The 23,736-nt window shown below is 38.9% G+C and overlaps 1 protein-coding gene across 3 annotated transcripts in view; it reads left to right on the plus strand.

Moving 5' to 3' along the window:
• LOC105202889 (eukaryotic translation initiation factor 2 subunit 2) overlaps positions 1-23,736 on the plus strand; it is a 53,862-nt gene that overhangs the window by 19,429 nt on the left and 10,697 nt on the right. For all 3 annotated transcript variants that reach the window (XM_039454777.1, XM_039454778.1, XM_039454779.1), the window contains one exon: positions 16,843-17,033. In XM_039454777.1, the coding sequence (XP_039310711.1) occupies positions 16,843-17,033 (191 nt within the window). The remainder of the gene's footprint in view (positions 1-16,842; positions 17,034-23,736) is intronic.

Here is a 23,736-nt window from a genome sequence, read left to right on the forward strand (position 1 = left end):
ATTCCGAGGCCGGTCCATGCTTATTTTACACGTACAAAGTCTCAAATTTCTATGCGTAGCAAATGTTAACTAACAACTATATTTTTATAATTTTTCTTTTTGTTTTTTATATCAAATTGTAGTTATCACACTTATTGTCTGTAGTTTTATTCTGTAAGAGGATTTTTCAGTCCGTGTCTCCAATAAAAAGATTTGTTGCCGCGTTTACAGACGACTCCAGCATCGCCGCTACTGCGCAACGTATCTTGCATCTTGATTACGTCATATTTGTGCAGACTTGATACTTTTCGGGGCGCTTCGATTCGAAGACACGCGCGTGTTGCACAAATGCTTTAACTTGATAACATATGGCTGTCCGCTGCTGAAAGCGTGATACGTGAATTGTTATTATCAAAAAGCGTGGATATTTGACAGTGACATACACTTTTTTTTAATGAATGAGTACTTGTGCAGTGAAAGGTTGCACCAACTTGTTAAGAAAAACAGCTACAATTAAAGGTTTAATGATTAAATATTTTTTGTTTTTAAAAAGCAGCGTTTACTGAAGTGTGACGTAAAATATGCAGAGATGGAATAAATGTGACGATTGATAAGATGACATTTATTTACATTAACATTAGAAATCCAAGGAGAACAGAAAAGTCAAAAATAATATCAATTTAATGTCAAATTGATCAAATTTACATTACATTTTTATTACGATTTGACTAAAAAATAATAAATTTAATTAATTTAACGTTATTGATATTATTTTGATCAATTTGACGTTATTGATACTATTTTGACTTTTCTATTTTCCTTCAGAATATCGTTACCTTTAAAACATGTAAATAAAGTTAACAATGTCTCTCTGTTTGTTATCATCAATGCAGAAGATGTTAAACGGTAAAGATTACATAGATAGATATTTATTACTTCAGCTTATAAAAAGCTATGAAGAGACTTGGTTTATAATCTTTATCATTAACCGACGCATCCATCCATACCTCGTTCCATTCCATATTAGCCTATCTTTGTTCCTACTCTACTCTGTTTTATACGCATTTCTCTCTCTTTTCCTCGCGCCCGCGGTGCTAATTATACCTCTCTAAACTTATTCTTTTACCTATTCTGCTGTAACCGGACTGATATTTTATTTCGGGCAGAGTCCCTACTTTCTATCATGTTCTAACCTAATAATACAGGCCTGTCTGCTTATTTGTGCGTGTTGGTTCGTATGTGCTCATATTCGTTTGTCTTTGACACTTCGTGATCTTATAATCACAGTCAATAATTATTTGACTTAAAACTCCACAGTATTATAATACATTATAGGCACTATGGCTGTGATATTATAAAGAAAGTCAGCATTTATTTGTTTTTGTTACATTATTATGCATTGTAGGCATTAGATGTCTGCAATCTTATAAACAAGAAAGAGTCAGCATTTATTTGTTTTGGAACTTCACGGTATTATATTGTAGGCATTTTAACGGTTTATTTTAACAAAATATTATGTTTTAAAAAAATAAATTTTTTAAATTTATTTTTGAGCTAGCCATATTACCACAATTTTTTTCTCTTTTACCAATTATACAGTGCATTACATTTTTATAAATCACGTCCTAAGTAATAAATATTTTATTACTTTGAGTCTTGAATCTAATAAACACCTTGTGTTAAACACCGAATACAATTCAAGTTTCAATATAAAATATTGATTATTGACAAAGTTATTTAATAAAATGAAAATGGGTGCTATATTATCCCCTTCTTTAATCCTTTGGCGTCTATCGATACATATGTGTTCCATCCATGTATTAAGTGCGTCTAATGTTACAAATAGATCCCGTTTTTCCATTATATACGAATTTACCAGTCTTAGAATGCACACCATGGAAATATTTGTTTACATATGGTCACAACATTTCTTGGTATTAGCATCCACATTTATATAAAACATGACTTCAGATATAATACAATTAAACGAAAAATAAATCAGACTCTAAAGGATTAATAAATTTAATTATTTCTGAAATACTTTGAATGTAAAATGCTTCAGAAATAATATTTAAATTTATTATATGTAGAGGATTATGATCAGCAATATTTCAAAAAGATTTTAGATTTTTTTAGTAACCTTTTATTAAACATTTTTAGTAACCTTTAATAAAATATAATTTTCATTATTTTTAAGAATTTTATTATTTCATTATTTTGTTCAATAAAAATTACAGTAAGTTCCCAGCGCATAATCAAATATTTGTCATTTTAGAAAGAAAAAATTGAATTACATCACAATTTTTATTTTTAACAATTTAAATAACGAAAACCGGCATATTGGTCGAAAGCAAGTCTTAGTTTCAATAATTTTCTAGGTAAATTTAGAAATATTTACAAGATTTCTCAAACTACACGCCCAATACCTGCCAAACTTAAAGCATAGCTTTTAAGAAGAATCCAGAAATGTAATATTACAAAATTAAATTGCTAATCAATTAATAATTTTGATTCTTACAAACATTTTGACTTCTTTTCTTATCGCTAAAAACTATATAGAAATTTATTTTGTGAAATATCTTGACCAAGGTTTGAGCAATGTTATAATATGTTGATTGTTCATGCATTATTAAGTCTTCGCGTTTTTTTTATCAAAAGTTGAAAAGTTTTTTCTTCAATTGCAGTAAAATAAATGCAGTTAGGGTTAAATACTAATTTATTAAATGACTAATTATCGTAGTGATGTAAATAAATTAAAAAAAATTACATTAGTAAAATTTAAATCCGGACTTATATGTGCAGAGAGAATTGAATCAGCCGATGATATAATGAATCTCCATGTCACCAAAGTGAACATTACATTGAGAATTTTATGTGGTTGAATAAAATTAAATTTGATTTAATTACCTAAATTTTTCTGGACAAACAAATATATTGATTGACGCAATAAAAGAATTTAGTTGAAAATTTTTGTAATATTAATGTGTAAATTTGATCTGTGAAATTGTAAATTGTATGAAAGAAAATTTTTTATTTAATATCTTATTCAAATTTTGTTTACTAAACCAAATTAGTATTACCAAATTTTCCACCTTATTTGATTTTTATCTGATTAATTTAAATAGTTATTTTTGAAACACATTTTAATTTATTAACTCTTTTTTTTTATGTTAATCATTTATCTATGTAAAAGAAAACATATATTCCCACATAAAAAATATTTCTTTGTAATTTTACATAAACTTAATTTACAAATAAAATATTAAATTTGTTTTATGATTCTTATTATATAATGAGTAATTTAACTTTAAAATTTACGAATTTCTAATTTAATATAAATAATGTTTTTTAAAATTAAATTTCAATTTAACTTAATTTAATCTTAACGTAACTTTTAATTGAGTTTAATTTTTGTTTGTGCAACTTTTAACATAATTAAATTAATTTTGTAAACAATTAATTTTAATTTGATTTAGTTAACAAAATGTATTAACTTACATAACCCTGCATAATTCGAAATGTATAGGAATAAAAAATTAAATAATCAAAGAAATTCTCAAGTGTATATACATTTGTATGATAGTATGTTAAAAGAAATGAGGGAGTATGTATAAATAAATGTTAAATATACTTTGAAGAAGTTTGAAATGCTCGAAAATAAAAATGTCTTATGACACATGTCGGCTACTATGTATTGACATATTAGTGCCACTACATAACAGCAGATTAGTAAATAAATGATTCCATAAGTAAATACATATTTTGACGTTTTTAAAACAGTCATTGTAAATTTTTATTGCAAATATATATTTTTGTGTTTATAAGAAATTTTAATTTAATTAATAATATAAGAGCAATTTTAAATTCTTTGACTTTTTTAAAATAACATTTTATATTAAATAAATTTTATATTAATTAAAAGCAGTTTAACAATTATGTATAACAATTAAAAAATATAACATTTAAATAAAAAAAAACTTTTTATCCGCGGGGATCGGACCTGGGATTCCAAGCATACCAGTCGACGTTTCAACACTTCACGCCACGCCGCTTATCCGACAATCGTTCTTCTGTAACGGTACTAATAGATGCTGGAAATATTTAATTGTCATTTTCTCAAGAATGCCTAAGTTTTGCAACGAACGGCTTTACTACTGTAAAGGTGTGAGTGAATACCACACAGCCATCAAATTTTATTAAAATTGTAGAGGCAGATTTCGAGAACTCCCCTTTATTTTGATATCTACTATGGGTCCAGGCTGATATTTTTTAAATAAAAACTGTAATATATTAATGTATTTTATTATAGATTCCTATTTTATTGAAAAAAGTAAGGAAAGTTTGTTCTTGATAATTTTTGGTACCTCCAACAGACACGAAGTACTTCAAGTTTTTATTTTGAAACACATTTTGTGATCAAAAAACGATTTAACCAATAAGAGCAAGATTAGCAGATCATTCGATTGATAGAATGACGTAATAGCAATGATAAATGAAATGGTTTATAATCCACTATCCAATTTCCTTTTTCAGTAGCATACGAATCTGTAATAAGACATAGGCGTTTCCAGCGAAACAAAATCAACATGAGCCTTATTGGGCTCAAGGTGGATCCCGAACCAAAGTCACAGTAGCTCATTTTATAACCTTTGAATCCTACAACTTTTATTTTCAACATTTTTTTTTAAATGCGTTCTTTTCGAGATATTTTGATCTCTAACAAGGGGAGGACACGGTGACTCATCCTGGGATTTTGACCTCAATTTTTTACCTTAATTATTCTAGAGATGAAAAAAAAGTTTACGTCTTTCTTTTGATTGAATAGGTCTTAGTTTTGGAGTAATAAATTTGTAAAAATTGGCCATACTGCGGTGCGCCATATGAACCTTCCCGGTAACTCTCTTTCCAACCAGTGCAGTTGGCTCCGTGAATTAGGTGCTTACTTCACAATCATAAGATCCAGGTTCGCTCCCGTAGGTGGGTAATATTTTTTTTTAATGAGTGTTTTTATTTATGTTTATTTATTTTGATGATATTGATATAGTATGCAAATTTTTAAAATAGAAAATTTAATTTAATATCAGTAATATCGCATTTTAAACATTAATTTGAATTTAGTTTGTAACAACCCGTTTTTCTTGGATAGATATCGCGCACGGACGTAGCTCGTCGGGAATTCCAGGACACGATTCGGGTTAAGAGAGAATTAGACTCGTGTGTTTGAACGTGTAAAATATGTACAAGTTTTATTGAGTGAAGGGACGAATACAATTGTCTTAAAGCTAGTATTTACAGAGGGTGCGTCACCGCCGATACGTCGTCGGCCGTATCGCGCGCGGGGTGACGGCGATCTTGATCGCGGCGATCGAGAATACCGTCGGGCAACGGTTTCGGCGCGGGGAACGTCGTCGGCGCGGTTGCCGTTTATTCACACGGCAGGTGCGTTGTTTACGCGGTCGGCGTTCTTTTCGGCGCGCCGGCGGCCTCGTGTTTTTCGGCCTTGCGAGGTCGCGTGCTCGGCTTTTCGCGGTCGTCAGCACGGTAGCGGGGCGCGGGGCGGCGCTCGGCCGAGCGTCCCTTTAAATCCGCAGCTGTTATGTTGCGATCTCGCTCGCAGGCAGGATGCGACGGCTACGTCGAGTACGCTCGACGGAGGCAAAGACGCTTTACCCCGTTTTTCTGTAGCCGCCGCGGTAGGATCGGATCGGTGTCGAGGAAAGCCGGTCGGGCAAGTACGCTTGCCTGAGCCCAAGACGCTTGAGCCCAGCTTCGGCGAGGAGAGACGGGTACGAGAGTGGTAGCCGTCGAGAACGCTCGACAGAGGCCAAGACACTTGACCCCAGGACTACCTCGGGAGACTTCTTCGGAGACTAGTCGGCGGAGTAGCGGTCCGAGCAGTCGGCGGAGAAGAAGCGCAACATCTCGCTGCTCCGGCGCTTTTATACCCGCATCTCGAGACGTCGGGAACGTTCGGTGGCGGTTCGGTTCGTGTCGGAGCCAGCGTCCCCGCCGCTCGAGATCGGTTGCGTGGTGGGCGGACGGAGGCGAGTGAGCACGTCGCTAGCGCGTGCCGGTTTGGGGCCGGTGCGCGGCGCGGTCACCGCGACGCGCGGATGCCTCGCTGCTCGCATTGGCGCGTTTGAAGTCGTTTATCGGCGCGTAGCGCCTCGTTTGACACTCGGCGGATGTTCGGCCGGCGTTTTGCGGACGATGACCGGTCCGTCGGGGGGGTCGCGCGGAGGCGGTTTGTTACACCACCCCCTTCCTAAGAATGCCTGAAATTAGAGGCATACTATTTATTTTCCCGGTGTGCGGGGAGTGTCGTAGGACTTCTCTCGACATGATCGGAGTCGTCCGGCACGGTCGAAGCGTAGGTGCCACCGTCGAGCTCCGAGTCTGGCCTTGTATTCGCGGCCGGAGTGGATGGCGAAGTACGGTACCTCTACCGTGATACCCGGTGCGACTTCCACTGGCACAGGTGGTGGCGGCAGCGGCCCCATCAGTCGGATCGAGTTGAGGGACGGCTGCGGTTTTTCCGGCCGTGTCGCTATCGGCGGCGGTGGTGTCGTTGTGAGCCAAGAGATCTTGGTCTGCGTCTGGCGGTCGGACGGCTGTCGTAGCTGGCCCCGTCTGACACCGGCTATAGCGGCTGGTTTCCGCAGCCGTTCTCTCGGCTCGGTGGACTGGCTGGGTCCAGTTCCGGAGGCTGGCCGTGACTGGCTTGGTCCGGCTTCGTCCATGCCGGGTCGCTTCGGGTCGTACTCGGCCACGGGTTCGCCCAAGAAGTCCCGGATGATGCTCAGAATATTGTCGGATGCTGCGTCGCTTGCCATGGCTCGTGTCAAAGTGAGCTCTGCGATGCCTGGGCCGTTACGTTCAAATTCGGGCGGACGTCCTTCCCCCAGATCGGTGTTGTCATCTTCGGCCGCATTGTTTTCATCCTCGGTGTCGGTGTCACCGTCGGCTCGTGGAGTGGGGGCCGGCTTCAGATCTTGAATGTGTGTGTGTCGGTACCACTTCCCACTTTTGCTCCGGAGGTCGACTATAACGGGTGAGATGATTTTCCAGATTTCTAGCGGTCCGATGTATTTTGGCGCGAGTTTTGCGTTGAAGGCATCCGCGCGCCGCGACAACGGGCGGTCGCGTTTCCATACCCATTCGCCTAGCCGCGGTCGCCAATTCCGGCGGCGCAGATTATAGTATCGTTCTTGCCTTTGAAACGCTCGGGCAAGCTTTATGCGCACGACTTCGTACGCCTCGCGTAGGCGTCGTTGCAGCGCGTGCGGTGCCTCTGCGTCGTTCGATGCCGCGCGTTCTCCCGGACGTCGCAGTTCGCGGCCGTGGTTTAGGAACGCCGGCGTATGCCCCGTTGCTTCGTGCACTGCCGTATTGTAAGCGAACTGCAGCTCAGCGAGGTATGTGTCCCACTTGCGGTGGTCCTTTTTTACGTACAGGCTGATCATTGTTTTTACGGACCGATTCGTGCGTTCGACCGGATTACAGTGCGGGGCGTACGCCGGCGTTAATCGGTGGCGGATCTGCAGTTTCTGCAGAAGCTGGGTCAGAGAGGCCGAACGCAGCTGGGTCCCGTTGTCGGAGAGGATTTCGTCGGGACATCCGTGGCGGAGCACGATAGCTTCCGTGAGGGCGGCTGTCACGTTCTGTGCGGTGGCGCGGCGGAGAGCACGCATCTCGAGCCATTTGGTGAACCGGTCTTGCATAGTGAGGAGCCACGTGTGGCCCCGGGAGGATCGCGGTAACGGTCCTATGAGGTCGATGGCAACTTGTTGCCACGGTCGCGTAATTACGGTCGGGTGGAGCAGTCCGGCGGGTCGGCGCTGCTCCGCTTTGTGAGCCAGGCATGTCTCGCACTGCCGCACGTATTGGGCTATGTCGCGGAACATGCCGGGCCAGTGATACTGTGCGGCGATGCGCGAGATGGTCGTGGCAATCCCGAGATGTCCGGCGGTCGGCTCGTCGTGATACCGCCGCAAGATCTCGGTGCGTCCTTCGCGGGGGACGCACTCTTTCCATTGTGCGTCGCTCGGCGTTTCGGACAAGTCGAGGGTATGTAGCACGTGTTTGTATAATTTCTCGTCTTCGATGCGGAAGTCGGGAGCGTCGTGCGGCGTGTCGCGTGCGGTTCCCCACCATTTCCGGTACCACGGGCATCGGGGCTCCGCGATGACGTTGACGGCGTGTCGGCGGGACAAGGCATCGGCTACCTTGTTCAACGCTCCTTTGCGGTACTGAACGTCGAAGTCGTATTGGCGTAACTCGAATGCCCACCGTCCGAGTCGGCCGGTGGGCGAATCGAGTTTTTGTAGCCAGCGTAGTGACTGGTGGTCGTTCACGACCTTAATGCGATAGCCCTCGAGGTAGTCCCTCATTCGGCGTATTCCCCACAGTATCGCGAGACACTCCAGCTCCGTCGCGCTGTAGTTTCGTTCGGCGGAATTCAGGGTACGACTGGCATATGCGATCACGCGCTCGCCCTCGGGGAAGTATTGTGTTAGTACGGCCCCCAGGCCGGTCGTACTCGCGTCCGTTTGTAAGACGAATTGTCTCTCGAAATCCGGGCAGGCCAATACCGGCGCGGTCGTGAGCGTTCTCTTCAGGGCGTCAAATGCCTCCTGCTCCGAGGTTCCGCACCTCCAGGCGGCGTTTTTGCGAGTGAGTGCGGTTAGCGGGGCGGCGAGGGTCGCGAAGTCGCGTATGAATCGTCGGCACCACGAGGCTATGCCGAGGAATTGGCGTACTTGCCGCACGGTGTGCGGTACCGGCCACTCCACGATCGTGTTGGTCTTTTCCGGGTCGGTTCGTATGCCCTCGCGATCCACGACGTGTCCGAGATACTTGATTGTTGTCGTACAGAACCGGCATTTCGCGGGGTTAAGCCGGAGTCGGGCGGACCTCAGTCGCGAAAAGACTTCTCGCAGGGTGTCGAGGTGCTCGTCGAAGGTTTGGCTAACGACGATAATGGTAGGTAGATCTAGGTAGACGAACACGCTAGGTTCTAGCTCCGGGCCTAGTATGCCGTCCAGTAACCGTTGGAACGTGGCGGGCGCGGAATGCAGTCCGAAGGGCATTACGCGGAACTGCATTAGTCCGCGTCCGGGTACCGTGAACGCGGTAATCGGTCGGCTTTCCGGTGCTAGCGGCACCTGCCAGTAGCCGCTCTCCAGGTCGAGCGTGGTCAGGAATTGCGCGCCGCGAAGTTTATCCAGCGTTGCGGCGATCTGTGGCAGCGGATACGCGTCGCGTTCGGTCACATCGTTCACCCTGCGGAAATCGATGCAAAAGCGTGGTTTGCCGTCTTTTTTCCTCACGATCACGATAGGTGAGCTCCACGCGCTTTGCGACGGCTCGATGATTCCGTTACGGAGCATTTCGTCGACCTCGCGGTCGATGATGGCCTGCATCGCCGGATTCCGAGGGCGGTACCGTTGCTTAATCGGCGGATGATTTCTGACGCGTATCGTGTGTTGCAGGCGGTCGGTCGGTCCGTGTACGGCTTCGAATCGTGGGAGTTCTTCGGCGAGGAAGGCTTGCAGGCGTTCCTGTTCTCCCTCCCCTTCTGCCGCGGGTCGTATCGGGAGGGTTGCGTGGGGGGGAGTGCGTGCCCTTGCGGCGTGTTTCGGTGGCGGCGGGATAGCGATTTGTGCCCGAGCCATGATATCGACGCCGAAGAGTACGTCGGTGTCGAGTCCTGGTAATATTTGGAACTCGTGCGAAATTGCTCGGTTGTCGATGACGATCGGTAGCACGATGCATCCCCCAATCGGTACGCTCGACCCATCCGCCACGTAGACCTGGCCGGTGACGGGTCGTATCTCTCGCCCTCGGCGTCGCAGACGGTTCGCGGTAGCCAGGCTCACGAAGGAGGCTTCTGAGCCCGAGTCCAGGAGGACCTCGAGCTCGTGCTGGTCGATGCTGAGGTAGATGTGCGGTCGCGGTTTAAATATTACTCGGAGGACCGGGGTGCGGCAGGAGCTTCCCCGGCCCTGGTGGCGTTTCCCGGCGGCGGGTGGCAGTCGCGTGTGTAGACGCCGTCTTTCCCGCACTGGGAGCAGAATTTTTTTCGCGATGCGACGGCAGTCGAACCGGGTATGCCCGCGCTGCTTGCAGCGCCAGCAGCATTCGTTCTTGTCGTACGTGGTCGCGGCGGTGTTGGTGGCGGTTGGCTTGGGGGCGACGCCGCGATCGCGACATTGCGCGCTGATTTCCTCGAACTCCTCCGCCTGACGGAGCAGGTCGGTTGTTCGGCGGAGGCCGTCGCGGCGGACGTATAACTTGTACCGCGGTTGGAGGTTTTCGTACAGCAGGTCGAGCTGCTCCTCTTTTTCGTACCCGCCGGCGCGTCTCATCATGGTGAGGAGCTCTGTCGCGTACTTGCGGTATGGCTCGTCGGTACCTTGTTTTCGCGCCTGAATGTCCCGTTTTAATTTGGCGACGTATCGCCGTGGTAAGTAATATTCCCGGAATTCGCCGGTGAACGCCTGCCAGTCGTCCCAGGAGTCGCGATTGTTGCGGTACCACAGGAGCGCTTCCCCGCGCAGCAGTTCGGGGAGACCGCGCAATAACTGTGCGTCGGAGAACCCGTACTCTCGCTGTAGTTCGTCGACCCGCTCATGGAACGCGATGGGGTCTTTCCCTTCGAAGTGGCATCCCCACTTCCGTATCTGATTCATTTGCTTGGCGTCGGACGCGTGTCCCCCGCCGGCGAGTGGCGGGTCCGGTATCTCGATGCGGATCTCGGCGTGGTCCTCCGGGGGCGGCATGTTCGCGGGCTGATATTCGGGATGCGCGGTCGCGTATTCCCGTAAGCGGCGGCGGAGATCGTCCACGTTCCCGGTTGTGTCCAGCCTGAGAGTTTCGAGGTGAGACTCTAGCGCGGTACGGTCTATTCGGTAGATCCAGCTTCTTGGCATGGCCAACGCGGGTCTAATTCTCTCCGGACGGCAACGGTCCCTGTTCGGGCGCCATGTAACAACCCGTTTTTCTTGGATAGATATCGCGCACGGACGTAGCTCGTCGGGAATTCCAGGGCACGATCCGGGTTAAGAGAGAATTAGACTCGTGTGTTTGAACTTGTAAAATATGTACAAGTTTTATTGAGTGAAGGGACGAATACAATTGTCTTAAAGCTAGTATTTACAGAGGGTGCGTCACCACCTATACGTCGTCGGCCGTATCGCGCGCGGGGTGACGGCGATCTTGATCGCGGCGATCGAGAATACCGTCGGGCAACGGTTTCGGCGCGGGGAACATCGTCGGCGCGGTTGCCGTTTATTCACACGGCAGGTGCGTTGTTTACGCGGTCGGCGTTCTTTTCGGCGCGCCGGCGGCCTCGTGTTTTTCGGCCTTGCGAGGTCGCGTGCTCGGCTTTTCTCGGTCGTCAGCACGGTAGCGGGGCGCGGGGCGGCGCTCGGCCGAGCGTCCCTTTAAATCCGTAGTTGTTATGTTGCGATCTCGCTCGCAGGCAGTATGCGACGGCTACGTCGAGTACGCTCGACGGAGGCAAAGACGCTTTACCCCGTTTTTCTGTAGCCGTCGCGGTAGGATCGGATCGGTGTCGAGGAAAGCCGGTCGAGCAAGTACGCTTGCCTGAGCCCAAGACGCTTGAGCCCAGCTTCGGCGAGGAGAGACGGGTACGAGAGTGGTAGCCGTCGAGAACGCTCGACAGAGGCCAAGACACTTGACCCCAGGACTACCTCGGGAGACTTCTTCGGAGACTAGTCGGCAGAGTAGCGGTCCGAGCAGTCGGCGGAGAAGAAGCGCAGCATCTCGCTGCTCCGGCACTTTTATACCCGCATTTCGAGACGTCGGGAACGTTCGGTGGCGGTTCGGTTCGTATCGGAGCCAGCGTCCCCGCCGCTCGAGATCGGTTGCGTGGTGGGCGGACGGAGGCGAGTGAGCACGTCGCTAGCGCGTGCCGGTTTGGGGCCGGTGCGCGTGCGCGGTCACCGCGACGCGCGGATGCCTCGCTGCTCGCATTGGCGCGTTTGAAGTCATTTATCGGCGCGAAGCCCCTCGTTTGACGCTCGGCGGATGTTCGGCCGGCGTTTTGCGGACGATGACCGGTCCGTCGGGGGGGTCGCGCGGAGGCGGTTTGTTACAAGTTTAAAGGGAATTTTAATACGAATAATATTTGAAATAATAAATAAGTAATAATAATAATAAGTTATTTGTAATGGATAACATATAAAGGTAACGTATTTATATTATTATTATTATTACTTATTTATGTATTATTTCAAATATTACTTGAATTAAAATTCTCTTAAAATTAAATTTAAATTAATGTTTAGAATGTAATATTAAATTCAATTTTCTATTTCAAAAATTTGTATGCTATATCAATATCATCAAAGTAAATAAACATAAATAAAAAGACTCATTAAAAAAAAAAGTTATTACCCACTTCCGGGAACGAACCCGGATCTTATGATTGTGAAGCAAGCACTCACGGAGCCAACAGCACTGGTTGGAAGGAGAGTTAACGGGAAGACTTATATGGCACGCCGCGGTATGGTCAATTTTCACAAATTTATTACTTCAAAACTAACACTTATTTGGTCAAACGTCGGAAGACGCAAACTTTTTGTCATCTCAAAAATAATTAAAAAAATTATGGTCTAAATCCCAGGATGAGACACCGCATTTTCCCCTTGTAAGTTAAAATGGGATATCCAGTGTATGTATGTGTATTATTTAATAACGATACATCTCTCTGTTTTTCCACGTGAAATATCAAGTTGTATTATACATGTTGCATATGTATTAATTGAAGAACTTCCTGTAAAAACGAAACAAGTACATTTTTAAAAAAACTTATGACATTGAATCATTCTCTATTATTAACATTATATCGTAAACAATTATGTTTTAACAAGAATAAAAATTAGAATTATGAATACAAATAGATACTACAATTTCTACAACAACTAACTAAACAAATCCAGAGATATTTTATTTATTTTGTAAAATTGTTTTTTGTTAATCAAAGTCTAAAACTATTACACACACACACACACACACACACACACACACACACACACATATATATATAAAATGCGCGCGCGCGTGCACACACACACACACACACACAGAGGATGTGCCATTTTAAAAAACGCACCTCGATAATTCTTCAATGAAGCATTTTCAGTACAAATGTTTCAGATAAAAGTTGCATGGTTTCGAGAGGGACATAAGATGGTGTTATTAATTTGACCTTGAATAGTTGCTTAAAGGTCACGTAAAGAACTTATCTCGAGATCTTTTCAAAACACTACAAGAAAGTTTATTTTTGTTGAGTACTTTCCGAGTTGTGAGGCTTGAAAGCTACGGTGTACTGTAACTTCAATACTTGTAACGTCATAACTTGGAAAGTCCTTAACGAAAATAAACTTATTTATAGTGTTTTGGAAAGCTCTCGAAATCGACTACAAGTAAATGCAATAAAAAATATAGAATGTTAGGGAAGTACCGATATTCTTTAATTAGGGAACTACCGATATTCTAATATTGTACTTTTTATTGTTCCTATATTCTTGTAGCTTATGTCGAGATTTTTCCAAAACGCTACAAAACACACACTGTGCGTGCGTGCGTGTATATGTATATATGTGTGTGTGTGTGTGTGTGTGTGTGCGTGCGTGCGTGCGTACGCGCGCGTGTGCGCGTGCGTGCGTGTGTGTGTGTGTGTAACAGATTGTTGTCTTGGAATCTCCGAGCAATATTTTAACAATGTATTCTGGATATTAAGTGGCGCAAACAATCTTAATACAAAAATGTCGAGGCTATAGTAGTTCTTGAATTATAACCGATCAAAGTTAACTAGTAATGTCGTGTAGAATTTGCGCGTTCAGGCCTGTAGGTGGATAGCATCGGTTTATCATTTGCCACTGATTTCACATAATATTGATTTTTACTACACATCTGATTCTTAAGAACATTACTAATTATTACTGTTATAATTATTAAATTTTATAGTTTTACAATTGCGAAACAAGAATTTTTACGTTTTCAACATAAAAAGTAATTATACAAATAATTTATTATTTTTATATTTTTTATATTTTTCACAACTTATAAAACGTAAAATCGTATAATTATAATTAATCAAAGAAATAAGATTGAATCGTCCACATTTATAAAACAATATCAATTTTTATTACAATCTTGATGATATACTGAGTTAAATAATATTTTACTCTTTTCACGACTTGAAAATTTGGAAAGAATATATACTTGAACAGGAAAACAGATAATTAAATAATCTTTATAAATATTAGGGTAAGTTGAATTCGACCGATTGTGGACAACACAAATGTGGTGGGAAAGGTGACGCATCGCTGTTTGAATTTGCTAAAGCTTTTTACACATTTGATAAATAACACATTTGATTTTTGCAGTAATGGTTGTCCCCACGTTTTACCGTAGGAGCACGCATTTATTATTTTTAATATAATATGTTAAAAATACATATCCGTCGGTAAATCATGCTCCAATGGTAAAAAGTGGATACAACCATTAATGAACACCCTGTATGTACACACACAGGGTGTCCTACAATTGCGTATTTTCCCGCTATTGGTGACATAGAGGATATGAAAAGGATAAAAAAGTCTTATACCATTTTGCAATATTTGTTACAATTATTGAGTTATAAAATAAAACGTCTAAGCCAATGTACGGTGATGCCACGCCATCGCGCCTAGCTCGTAGGCAACGGCGCGCATCGGGAAAGGTGACGCGTTGTTTGCACACTGCAAAAATCAAATGTGTTATTTCAGCTGAAGCTTCTCCTTAGACATTTTATAGATAACACATTTGATTTTTGCAGTTTATGTACACGCGGTGCGGCAGATTTAGACCGTTGCGCCGTGCAAATTCAAACAACGAAGCATCACCTGTTTATTGTATATTTATTGTATACGAGGTGTGATCAAAAAGTAAGGTGACTTTTTGAATTTCGCGCGCTCTGTACACTCTAATTTCAAAAATTTTTTTTTGTGTTAGTACACTCGTCACGATCATATGTTCACAGTTTTGACTATATAGCATGTGTTGTTTTTATGTGAGAGGCATAAAGGTTAGACTCGTGTTTGCGTGCTCGGCGATTTATTGCTGTTGAAAATAATGGAACAGAGAGTTTGTATTAATTTTTGTGTAAAAAATGGTATTAAGTGTTCAGAAACTCTTGAAATGTTGACAGTGACGTACGGTGAGTCAACTTTGAGCAAAAAAATGTTTATAAATGGTATAAGTTATTCCAAAAGGGCCAAGAAAATGTTAACGATGAACCTCGCTCTGGACGCCCCAGCACGTCAAAAACCGACGAAAGTGTTCAGGAAGTGAAAGAAATTGTGTTGAAAAATCGTCGAATCACGATTAGAGAAATAGCTGTTGATCTTAACATATCGTTTGGCTCATGCCAATCAATTTTAATGGATGTTTTGGGTATGACACGTGTGTCAGCGAAATTCGTTCCAAAACTGCTTAATTTTGATCAGAAGCAGCGTCGCATGAACATCACCCAAGACATGTTGAACGACGTCAATGATGATCCTGATCTGCTCAAAAGAGTTATAACTGGTGACGAAACATGGGTATATGGTTATGACGTCGAAACCAAAGCCCAATCATCCCAGTGGAAGAGCCCAGGAGAGCCAAGACCGAAAAAGCCACGCCAAGTTCGTTCGAATGTGAAGGTTTTGCTCACAGTTTTCTTTGATTACCATGGCGTTGTGCATCAAGAATTCCTACCACAAAATCGTACGGTAAACAAGGAGTATTACCTTGAGGTTATGCGGCGTTTGCGTGAATCAATAAGAAAAAAACGTTCGGAAAAAGTGTGGAAAAAAAATTCATGGATTCTGCACCATGATAATGCACCTGCGCACACGTCGTTACTAGTGAGTACTTTTTTGGCCAAAAACAATACTATCATCATGCCTCAGCCACCGTATTCACCAGACTTGGCCCCTTGCGACTTTTTCCTCTTCCCAAAATTGAAAAGGCCTATGAAAGGACGAAGATTTGCGACGATTGAGGAGATTAAGGCTGCATTGCTGGAGGAGCTCAAGGCAATACCCAAAAGTGCATTTCAGAAATGTTTTGATGACTGGAAAAAGCGCTGGCACAAATGCATTGTATCAGAGGGGGATTATTTTGAAGGGGATAACATAATTTTGGATGAATAAATGAATATTTTTTTATAAAAATGAAAAGTCACCTTACTTTTTGATCACACTTCGTATTTAAAGAAGAAATGTATTTATACAAAGAGAAATTTAAAAGGATATTTTTAAAAGAAATTTGTAAAATATTATAAATGTAAAGTGAAAATGTTATCTATTATTTAAATAACACTTTTATCTTCATATTTATCATTGTTAATGTTTATCTATCATTGCTACTAAAAAAAATAATTGTAAAATAGAATAAATATAATAGAGTAAATATATAAATCGTAAGAATCACAAACAAGTTTAGAGGTTTTTTATTTATTTATTTATTTTTTATAATGCGTCCTCAAAATATATTAATTAAGCTTACAATTTTATTTTTATACCATGTTTATATAATAAACGGTTTTAAGATAGAAAGTGTTTTGTTTCTTGAAAATTTAACTTTTTGTTTGATTCTTGTAGAAAATCTATTGATTAAATTTAACAATTTTTAAATTATTAATTTGATGACACTATACGTACTTTAATCATATCTTGACTATATTATACATTACTCTCATTTGCACTTGCTTGTTCAGTTGTAATAATCTCACATGTAGGAATCGATGAAATCTGTTGATAATTTTTTCTGATTTAGTTAATAGAAATGTGTTTATTTTTTCTTTAGTGGAGGAACCGAGCTTATGGGTAGGCTCGGATAGAGACTATACGTATGATGAACTACTAGTTAGAGTGTTTAATATCATGCGAGAGAAGAATCCCGATATGGTGGCTGGTAAGAAACAGAAGTTCGTTATGCGTCCACCACAAGTAGTACGCATTGGAACGAAAAAGACATCTTTTGCTAACTTTACTGAGGTATGCATTATTTATAAAATCACAGTAATTGCATGCATAACTATAAAAAAGTCTATAAAGGTAAAAAGATTTTATGTAAAATAGGTCATTTATATAAATACATGCATATATAATTTTTTTTACTATAATTTCTGTTACAGAGATATTTTTTAAAGATAAATATTTTTTTTTAATATTAAGTAAACTTTTAAGAGTGCATTGAAGAAAATTTGATATGTGAATCGAAATGTTTGCACTTATTTTGTATTTGCGTTTAGCGTTCAAAAAACGCTTTTATTAAACATTTTTTTGTAATATCAGGTAACTTGCATACGTGAATCTTGTGCTGACGTTTATTGGCATTTTAGTTTATACTTATTGAATTTAGTTCTTTGCTCAAATTACCAAATTTATGTAAAATTTTTTTATTTTGTGCGCGCGTGCGTGCATGTGCGCGCATTATTTAACTGTACAATAAATTTTTCTTGCGTTTTTTTAAGTTTGCGATAAAGCCTATAATTTAATTGTTTGTTATAGAGTTGTACCGATGAAGACTGGTTATTAAAAGTTGAAACGTTTGCTTCTATTTATTTTGGTTATTTGTCTTTGTTTTGGCGCACAACATCCAGCATGGCTCTTAAGCTCGTTCATTCTATTTTGAATCATTATTCACAGGAGCCTCATCTTTCATATTTTTTTTAATTAAAAAAATTTATTTGTTTATAAAAAAGCTAGATGTGATTATCACTACAAAAATGATTATAACATTTATCTACCGTTATTATTTATAATAATTTTTCACTAATTTAATTAATATTTAAAATACCACACACACACACACACACACACACACACACACACGCGCGCGCGCACATGCGCGCACACACACACACACACACACACACACGACAACAAAATTCAAACATTATCTATTTTGACCCTGAAAAATAGATATTTCAAAAGTGTGTAAAAAATGATAATAAAATTTTTTGAATTTATAACTTGAAATTTCTATTTTATTAAACGAATTACTGATTTTTCTATGAAGTTACACGGATTCAAATGATAATGCATCAATTTCAAAATTTTTTTACAAACTCTTTGAAGTTTTATGGCATGAATTAAACCTTGCATGTAAATACGGTTTACAACGTTCGAGAACGTAAATCTTTATTTTTAATTTACACATTCAACGAGCATTGTATGATTTTTTTGCCAAGTTATAAAATGATTCTTTTTGTTTCAATATTGAATAAGTGGAGAAAAGAATCGTGTAACACTCAAGTGCGCAAGTTAAAGATTAAGATTCACGTTTTCAAGCGCTGTAAACTCTATTTGTCTATAATGTTTAGTTCATAAGATTACGCAAAGTTTATAAAAAATTTGTTAAATTTACAAATTTTGCAAAGCTCTGAATTAAAAATTGTATGCAAATACGGTTTACAGTTTCGAAAGCGTGAACTTCTATTTTTAATTTGCGCATTTACTGAACATTATACGATTTTTTTTCCATTGAGTTACCTTGATTAAAAAGTTTCCGGAATTTATTCAGAAAATTCAAAATATAAGTTTATTCATCAAAAGTGATATTGTTTCTTTCAAAGTACTTCCCATTGACTGCAACGCACTTATGCCAGGGTTTGATCCAGCTCTCAAAATTTATGGAACTATTGTCGGTATAGCCATTAGAGTCGTTTTCGATTTTTTCATAACCTTTCGGCTGTTAAAACACGTTTCCCGTAGTGGTTTTTTGACGTGATCGAACAGAAAAAATTGCAGGGAGCCTTATCAGGTGAATTCGATAGCTGTTGGATGGTATTCGTTTCATTCTTGGTCAAAAATTCACGGATAATGATGGCACTGTGCCACTGTGCGTTATCATGTTGCAAAATCCACGAATTGTTTGCTCACAAATTCCCTTCCCCCCTTTTTTTTGACGAATTGCTTCATGCAAACGTCTCATAATGCCCAAATTTGTTTTTAAAACATTTGTTGAAGTTTTCGTCAGTTTCCGATGTCGATGGCCTGCTACTGCGTTTGTCATCCTTGACGTTCTCACGATCACTTCATGCCACTCGTAAACAGTTGTTTTCTTTAGAGTATCATTGCCGAAACAGTTTCCCAATATTTCCAAGGTTTTCGCATCATTGAATTCATTTCTAACGCAAAATTTAATACAATCTCGTTGCAAATTCAATTCCATTTTTAAAACTGTAAAAAATCGAAAACACGCAGGGGTAGATGTACTCAAGACGTCGTAACTTTCACAAATGTCAAGCTATGGGGATAAAATTGGGTGGGAATGTCAATGATAGATGTGGCAACCTAACCAAAAAAGCAGAACTCAAATGAGCTGACTCAGAGAATTGTCTGGTGGTAATTTCGGAAACTTTTTGATCAAGGTGGTATTCAACATTGAAGTAAAAATGATCCTTATGATTCAATATCAAACAATACTGCGTAACAAAAAATCGTACAACATTCTACGATTACACGATTATAAATTAAAGGTTAAGATTCACACTTTCAAAAGATATAATCTGAATTTTGTACAATTTTAATTCAATTCGAAGAATCTTGCAAAATTCGTAAAAAGTTTTTTTGCATTTTCATTTTTAATCCGTATAGTTTTATAAAAAATCAGTAAGATGTTTTCTAAAGTCAGTATAAAAAGTAGAGAATTTAGTTGTAAAATGTTTTTTGAAAAATTTCTTATTTTTTACGATGGCATGCTGCGTGTGTGCACGCGTATACGTGCGCGTGCGTGTGTTCGATAATTTTTCAGTAAAAATAAATCTTTTCTATCCTTCAAAGGAGAGTATACCATTATTAAAAATAATAAATTTACATAATAAACATGAAAGGATAAACATAAATTTTTCAAAAAATATTTTACTAAGCTCTCTACTTTTTATATTGATTTTAAAAGACATTCTACTATGTTTTTACAAAGCTATATAGATTACAAAAAAAATGTGGCATAACTTTTGACGAATTTTGCAGGATTCCTAAAAAAAAATAAAAATCACACTTTAGATTATATTTTTCGAAAGTATGAATATTTATTTTCAATTTGCATAGTTGCTGAGCGTTGTGCGATTTTTTTGTCACGGAATTGTGTGATATTGAATCATATTTTTATTTCAATGTTGAATAACTTGGCATGATAATTTTGCTCCCTCAAAATGACAGTGATTTTCGGAAGCTTTTTTAATTGATACTTTTTGCCATTTCTCGACAACATGAACAATAAGCTGCAAAATTTTGCGGATGTAATGAGACTAGGATTTTTATAGATTTTTACAGATTTTTACGTTTTGAACACATCGAAATTTGCTTATCACGTCACAATTTTAAGAAAAATGATATTTTTTTACTATGTGAAAGTATAAATTTATAGCTTTAAAATTTATTTTATTTCATTTTGCTACTATCTTTTGTTTCCTAGTTGGAAGAAGAAATACTAGTGCGCGCGTATCACCAATATGATTACTCAGTAAATAATATTTATCTTGGTATCTGTTAGTTAAAGTTTTTTTTTACTATTTTTTTTATGTTTTTCGCTAAAAATTTTTCCAAAAATTATTTTGAAGGACTAAAGTTATCGTAATTATCACAATAACTCGATAAAATAAATTGCATAACGATCAACGAATGCAAAAATTAAACAAAAACATTTAACGCTTTCAAACGAAATAAATAGTATTTGTATACTATTTTTAATTCGGATTATGGAACCGTGCAGTTCGTAGATTTTGAGATTTAACGTATTTTTTAAAATAAACTTTTCGAAGATACATGGCATGAACTAAAAAAATCACAGACAAATGCAATTTAGCGTAAATCTTTACTTTCAATTTGTGCACTTGACGAATGTTATATAATATGATTCTTTTTCTCTACGTTATTTAATATTGAAGTAAAAAGGACTATTTTACTCTGTGAAAAAAATCGTACAACGCTCATCGAGTGTATAAATTAAAGGTGAAGATTTACGCTCTCGAATCCCGTATGTGATTTTAATCCAGGCCATTAAACTTTAAAAAGTTTGTAAAATGTTGGAAAATTGATCATTGGAATCCATGTAGTTTTGTAAAAAAATTTAGGAAATTATTTAATGAAGTAGAGATTTTAAACTATAAAATGTTTTTTGGAAAATTTTATTATCATTATTATTTACGAAGGTACACAGTTTTGAAATGTGTCTATTTTAGAGATTAAATTAGATAATGTTTTAATTTTGTTGTCAAATGTGTGCGTGCGTGCGTATATATATTTCGACATTTAACACTGTATTGTTGTTCCAGAATTCAGTTTTTACATTTATCCAAAAGAATTCTGTATAAAGATAAGTGTAAATGCACAATTAAAATTTAGTACAATGATTAGAATTATAAAATTATTATAAATTATTATTTTAAAAAAATAGAAAAAGTTGAGGTAAAATATTAGTCGTTTTATCAATTTTTGATTGAAAACAATAAAATCTAGGCTTTCCAGCAGGTAATTCCTGAAGTCCCTAGAATAAGAGTCTGGACAGCCTATTGGTACCGATAAAATATGGTGGAACCAATAAGGTGTCTTGAATTAATACTTTTCTCATAGTATTATTCAAAGATAGTTAAAACAATGGAGAAACCAATTTGTTTTTAACAGTTTTATTTTTGTAAAAATACAAAATATAATTTTATTTAAAAATCAACTTAACGATTGAGGTAATATTATTTAATAACATCATATCTATAGTTATATTGCTATAAATTAGATTTTTTAATTGCTCTTTTTTGCAATTAATTTTTATGCAAAATAAAATATAATTTTTATTATTTTGTTAAATAAATTACAGTAAGCGTATCATAACGAATATTGATCATTTTAAAAGGGAATAATTTTATTAAATACATCACAATTTTTATTTCTAACAATTTAACTAACGAAAAAACGGCATACCCGTCCAAAGCAATTTTTAGTGCTAAACATTTTTCTATGTGAATTTCCTAGATTCCTCAAACTGTGCGCCGAATTGTTTTTCCGGACTTAAAGCACAGATTTTTCAGAAAAATTTCGAATGTAATGTCACGAAGTTAAATTGCTAATTAATTTAATTTTTAAACACACTAATAACGTAAAATACGTTAACACATTTTCCGGTCTGGGAAACTTTCAATTTTAAGAAGTTAAAACTTTAGTTTCAATCAATATTTTTCAATTTTTTTTTTTTTTTTTCCAAATAAAAGGTTCAGTATCTCAGAAATCTGACTGCACAATCGGTATTGCCGAAGAATGATTTATTGTGAAGTTATAAAGGAAAAACCGTTAAGCGAAAATAAAAAATTGTCAAAAATCTACTTTTTCTTTAAAAAATCATTTTTGTAACAAAAAATTTTGAAGACCTTTAAAATATGGCGTTTTAAAGCTAAAGAGTCATACTTTCAAGAAAATATTATGGCATTGTTATTTCTATTAAAAAATATAATTATGTAACTAGGTAAATATGAGGTATTTTTGACCAGTGAAAAACGAGATATTAGTCTCTTATTATTAGAACTGTCACGGCAACCATGATGATCAAGGGGTACTACACCACCTATACTACGCACACCATAAGTGCTCGCATATGGCTGACTAATGTATACCAGCGCCAGTGCGTCAAAAATGTGAAAAGGAGAATTCCTGAGGGTCGACGATGACGTCTCTGAATCTTAACTCTTATATGAAATGTATTTTGCCTTGCGATATCTCCGCAAGTAAAGCATGGAGAGAAAAAAATAACACTTTTATATATGCAATTTTTCCCGAGTTATCGATTGAGACGACTTTGCACTTGATCGGTTCAGCCGTTGCTGAGATCTGATAATCTCGTTATGCTTGAACTCGCTGACTCGCGTAAAAAAGGCTTGGTCTCTCGCTTCGTTCGTTCAGAGAGATTCAGAGATGAGAAAAAAAGAAAAAAAAACAAGCGCAACCACGTCTCTTGATTAACTCAAGGTATCAAAAATAGAAAATTGATGTATTTCATGATACATTTTAGATCCTGCGTAGAAGCTTTTTTTTCCACAGTACTATACATATAGTATTCTAACTTTAAATAGAGTGTATACGAGTAACATACGCAAACGGACCTGTTTGAACATGTTTTATCTGTTTTTTTTTAATTAGAGCAAGATTACTCACAAAAAAGTTACACTTACAAACAATAATAGTCCCACAAACTCCAACAAAACTTTACTGCCGTGTCGTTCAATTTCTAGTTGACTAATAAAATTGATCAACTATATCAATTAAAAGAGATTTCAAACTTTTTTTACCCCTTGGTCCGAAACTGCTATCTCATTTTGTCTTCACACAGTAAGCGCTCGAAATATCATAAGTGTTCTCCCTGACCAGAGAGGAACCTGAGAGCGGCTATGCCGGCCTTTTACTTAGGCCGGTATTTATAGTCGATTATTATATTCAAGATCGTGTTAAGCATCACCTTAAGATGCCATTAACCAATCTGAGAGCCGATTAGCATCTTAAGACGTTACTTAAGACGATCTTGAAATAAAAATTGACTATGAATACCGATCTTATAACGCTAAAATTTTCGACGCACTAACGACGCACATTCATTTAAGTCGGAATATGAACTAAAATTACATTCATTTTGCGATACTGTTGATAAAAATAGTTTAAGTCTGTGCTCAAATCATATGGTGAGGGTATCGCCACTACATGATTTTAG

The sequence above is a fragment of the Solenopsis invicta genome, chromosome 11 (assembly GCF_016802725.1).
Source record: "Solenopsis invicta isolate M01_SB chromosome 11, UNIL_Sinv_3.0, whole genome shotgun sequence".
NCBI classification, from domain to species: domain Eukaryota; kingdom Metazoa; phylum Arthropoda; class Insecta; order Hymenoptera; family Formicidae; genus Solenopsis; species Solenopsis invicta.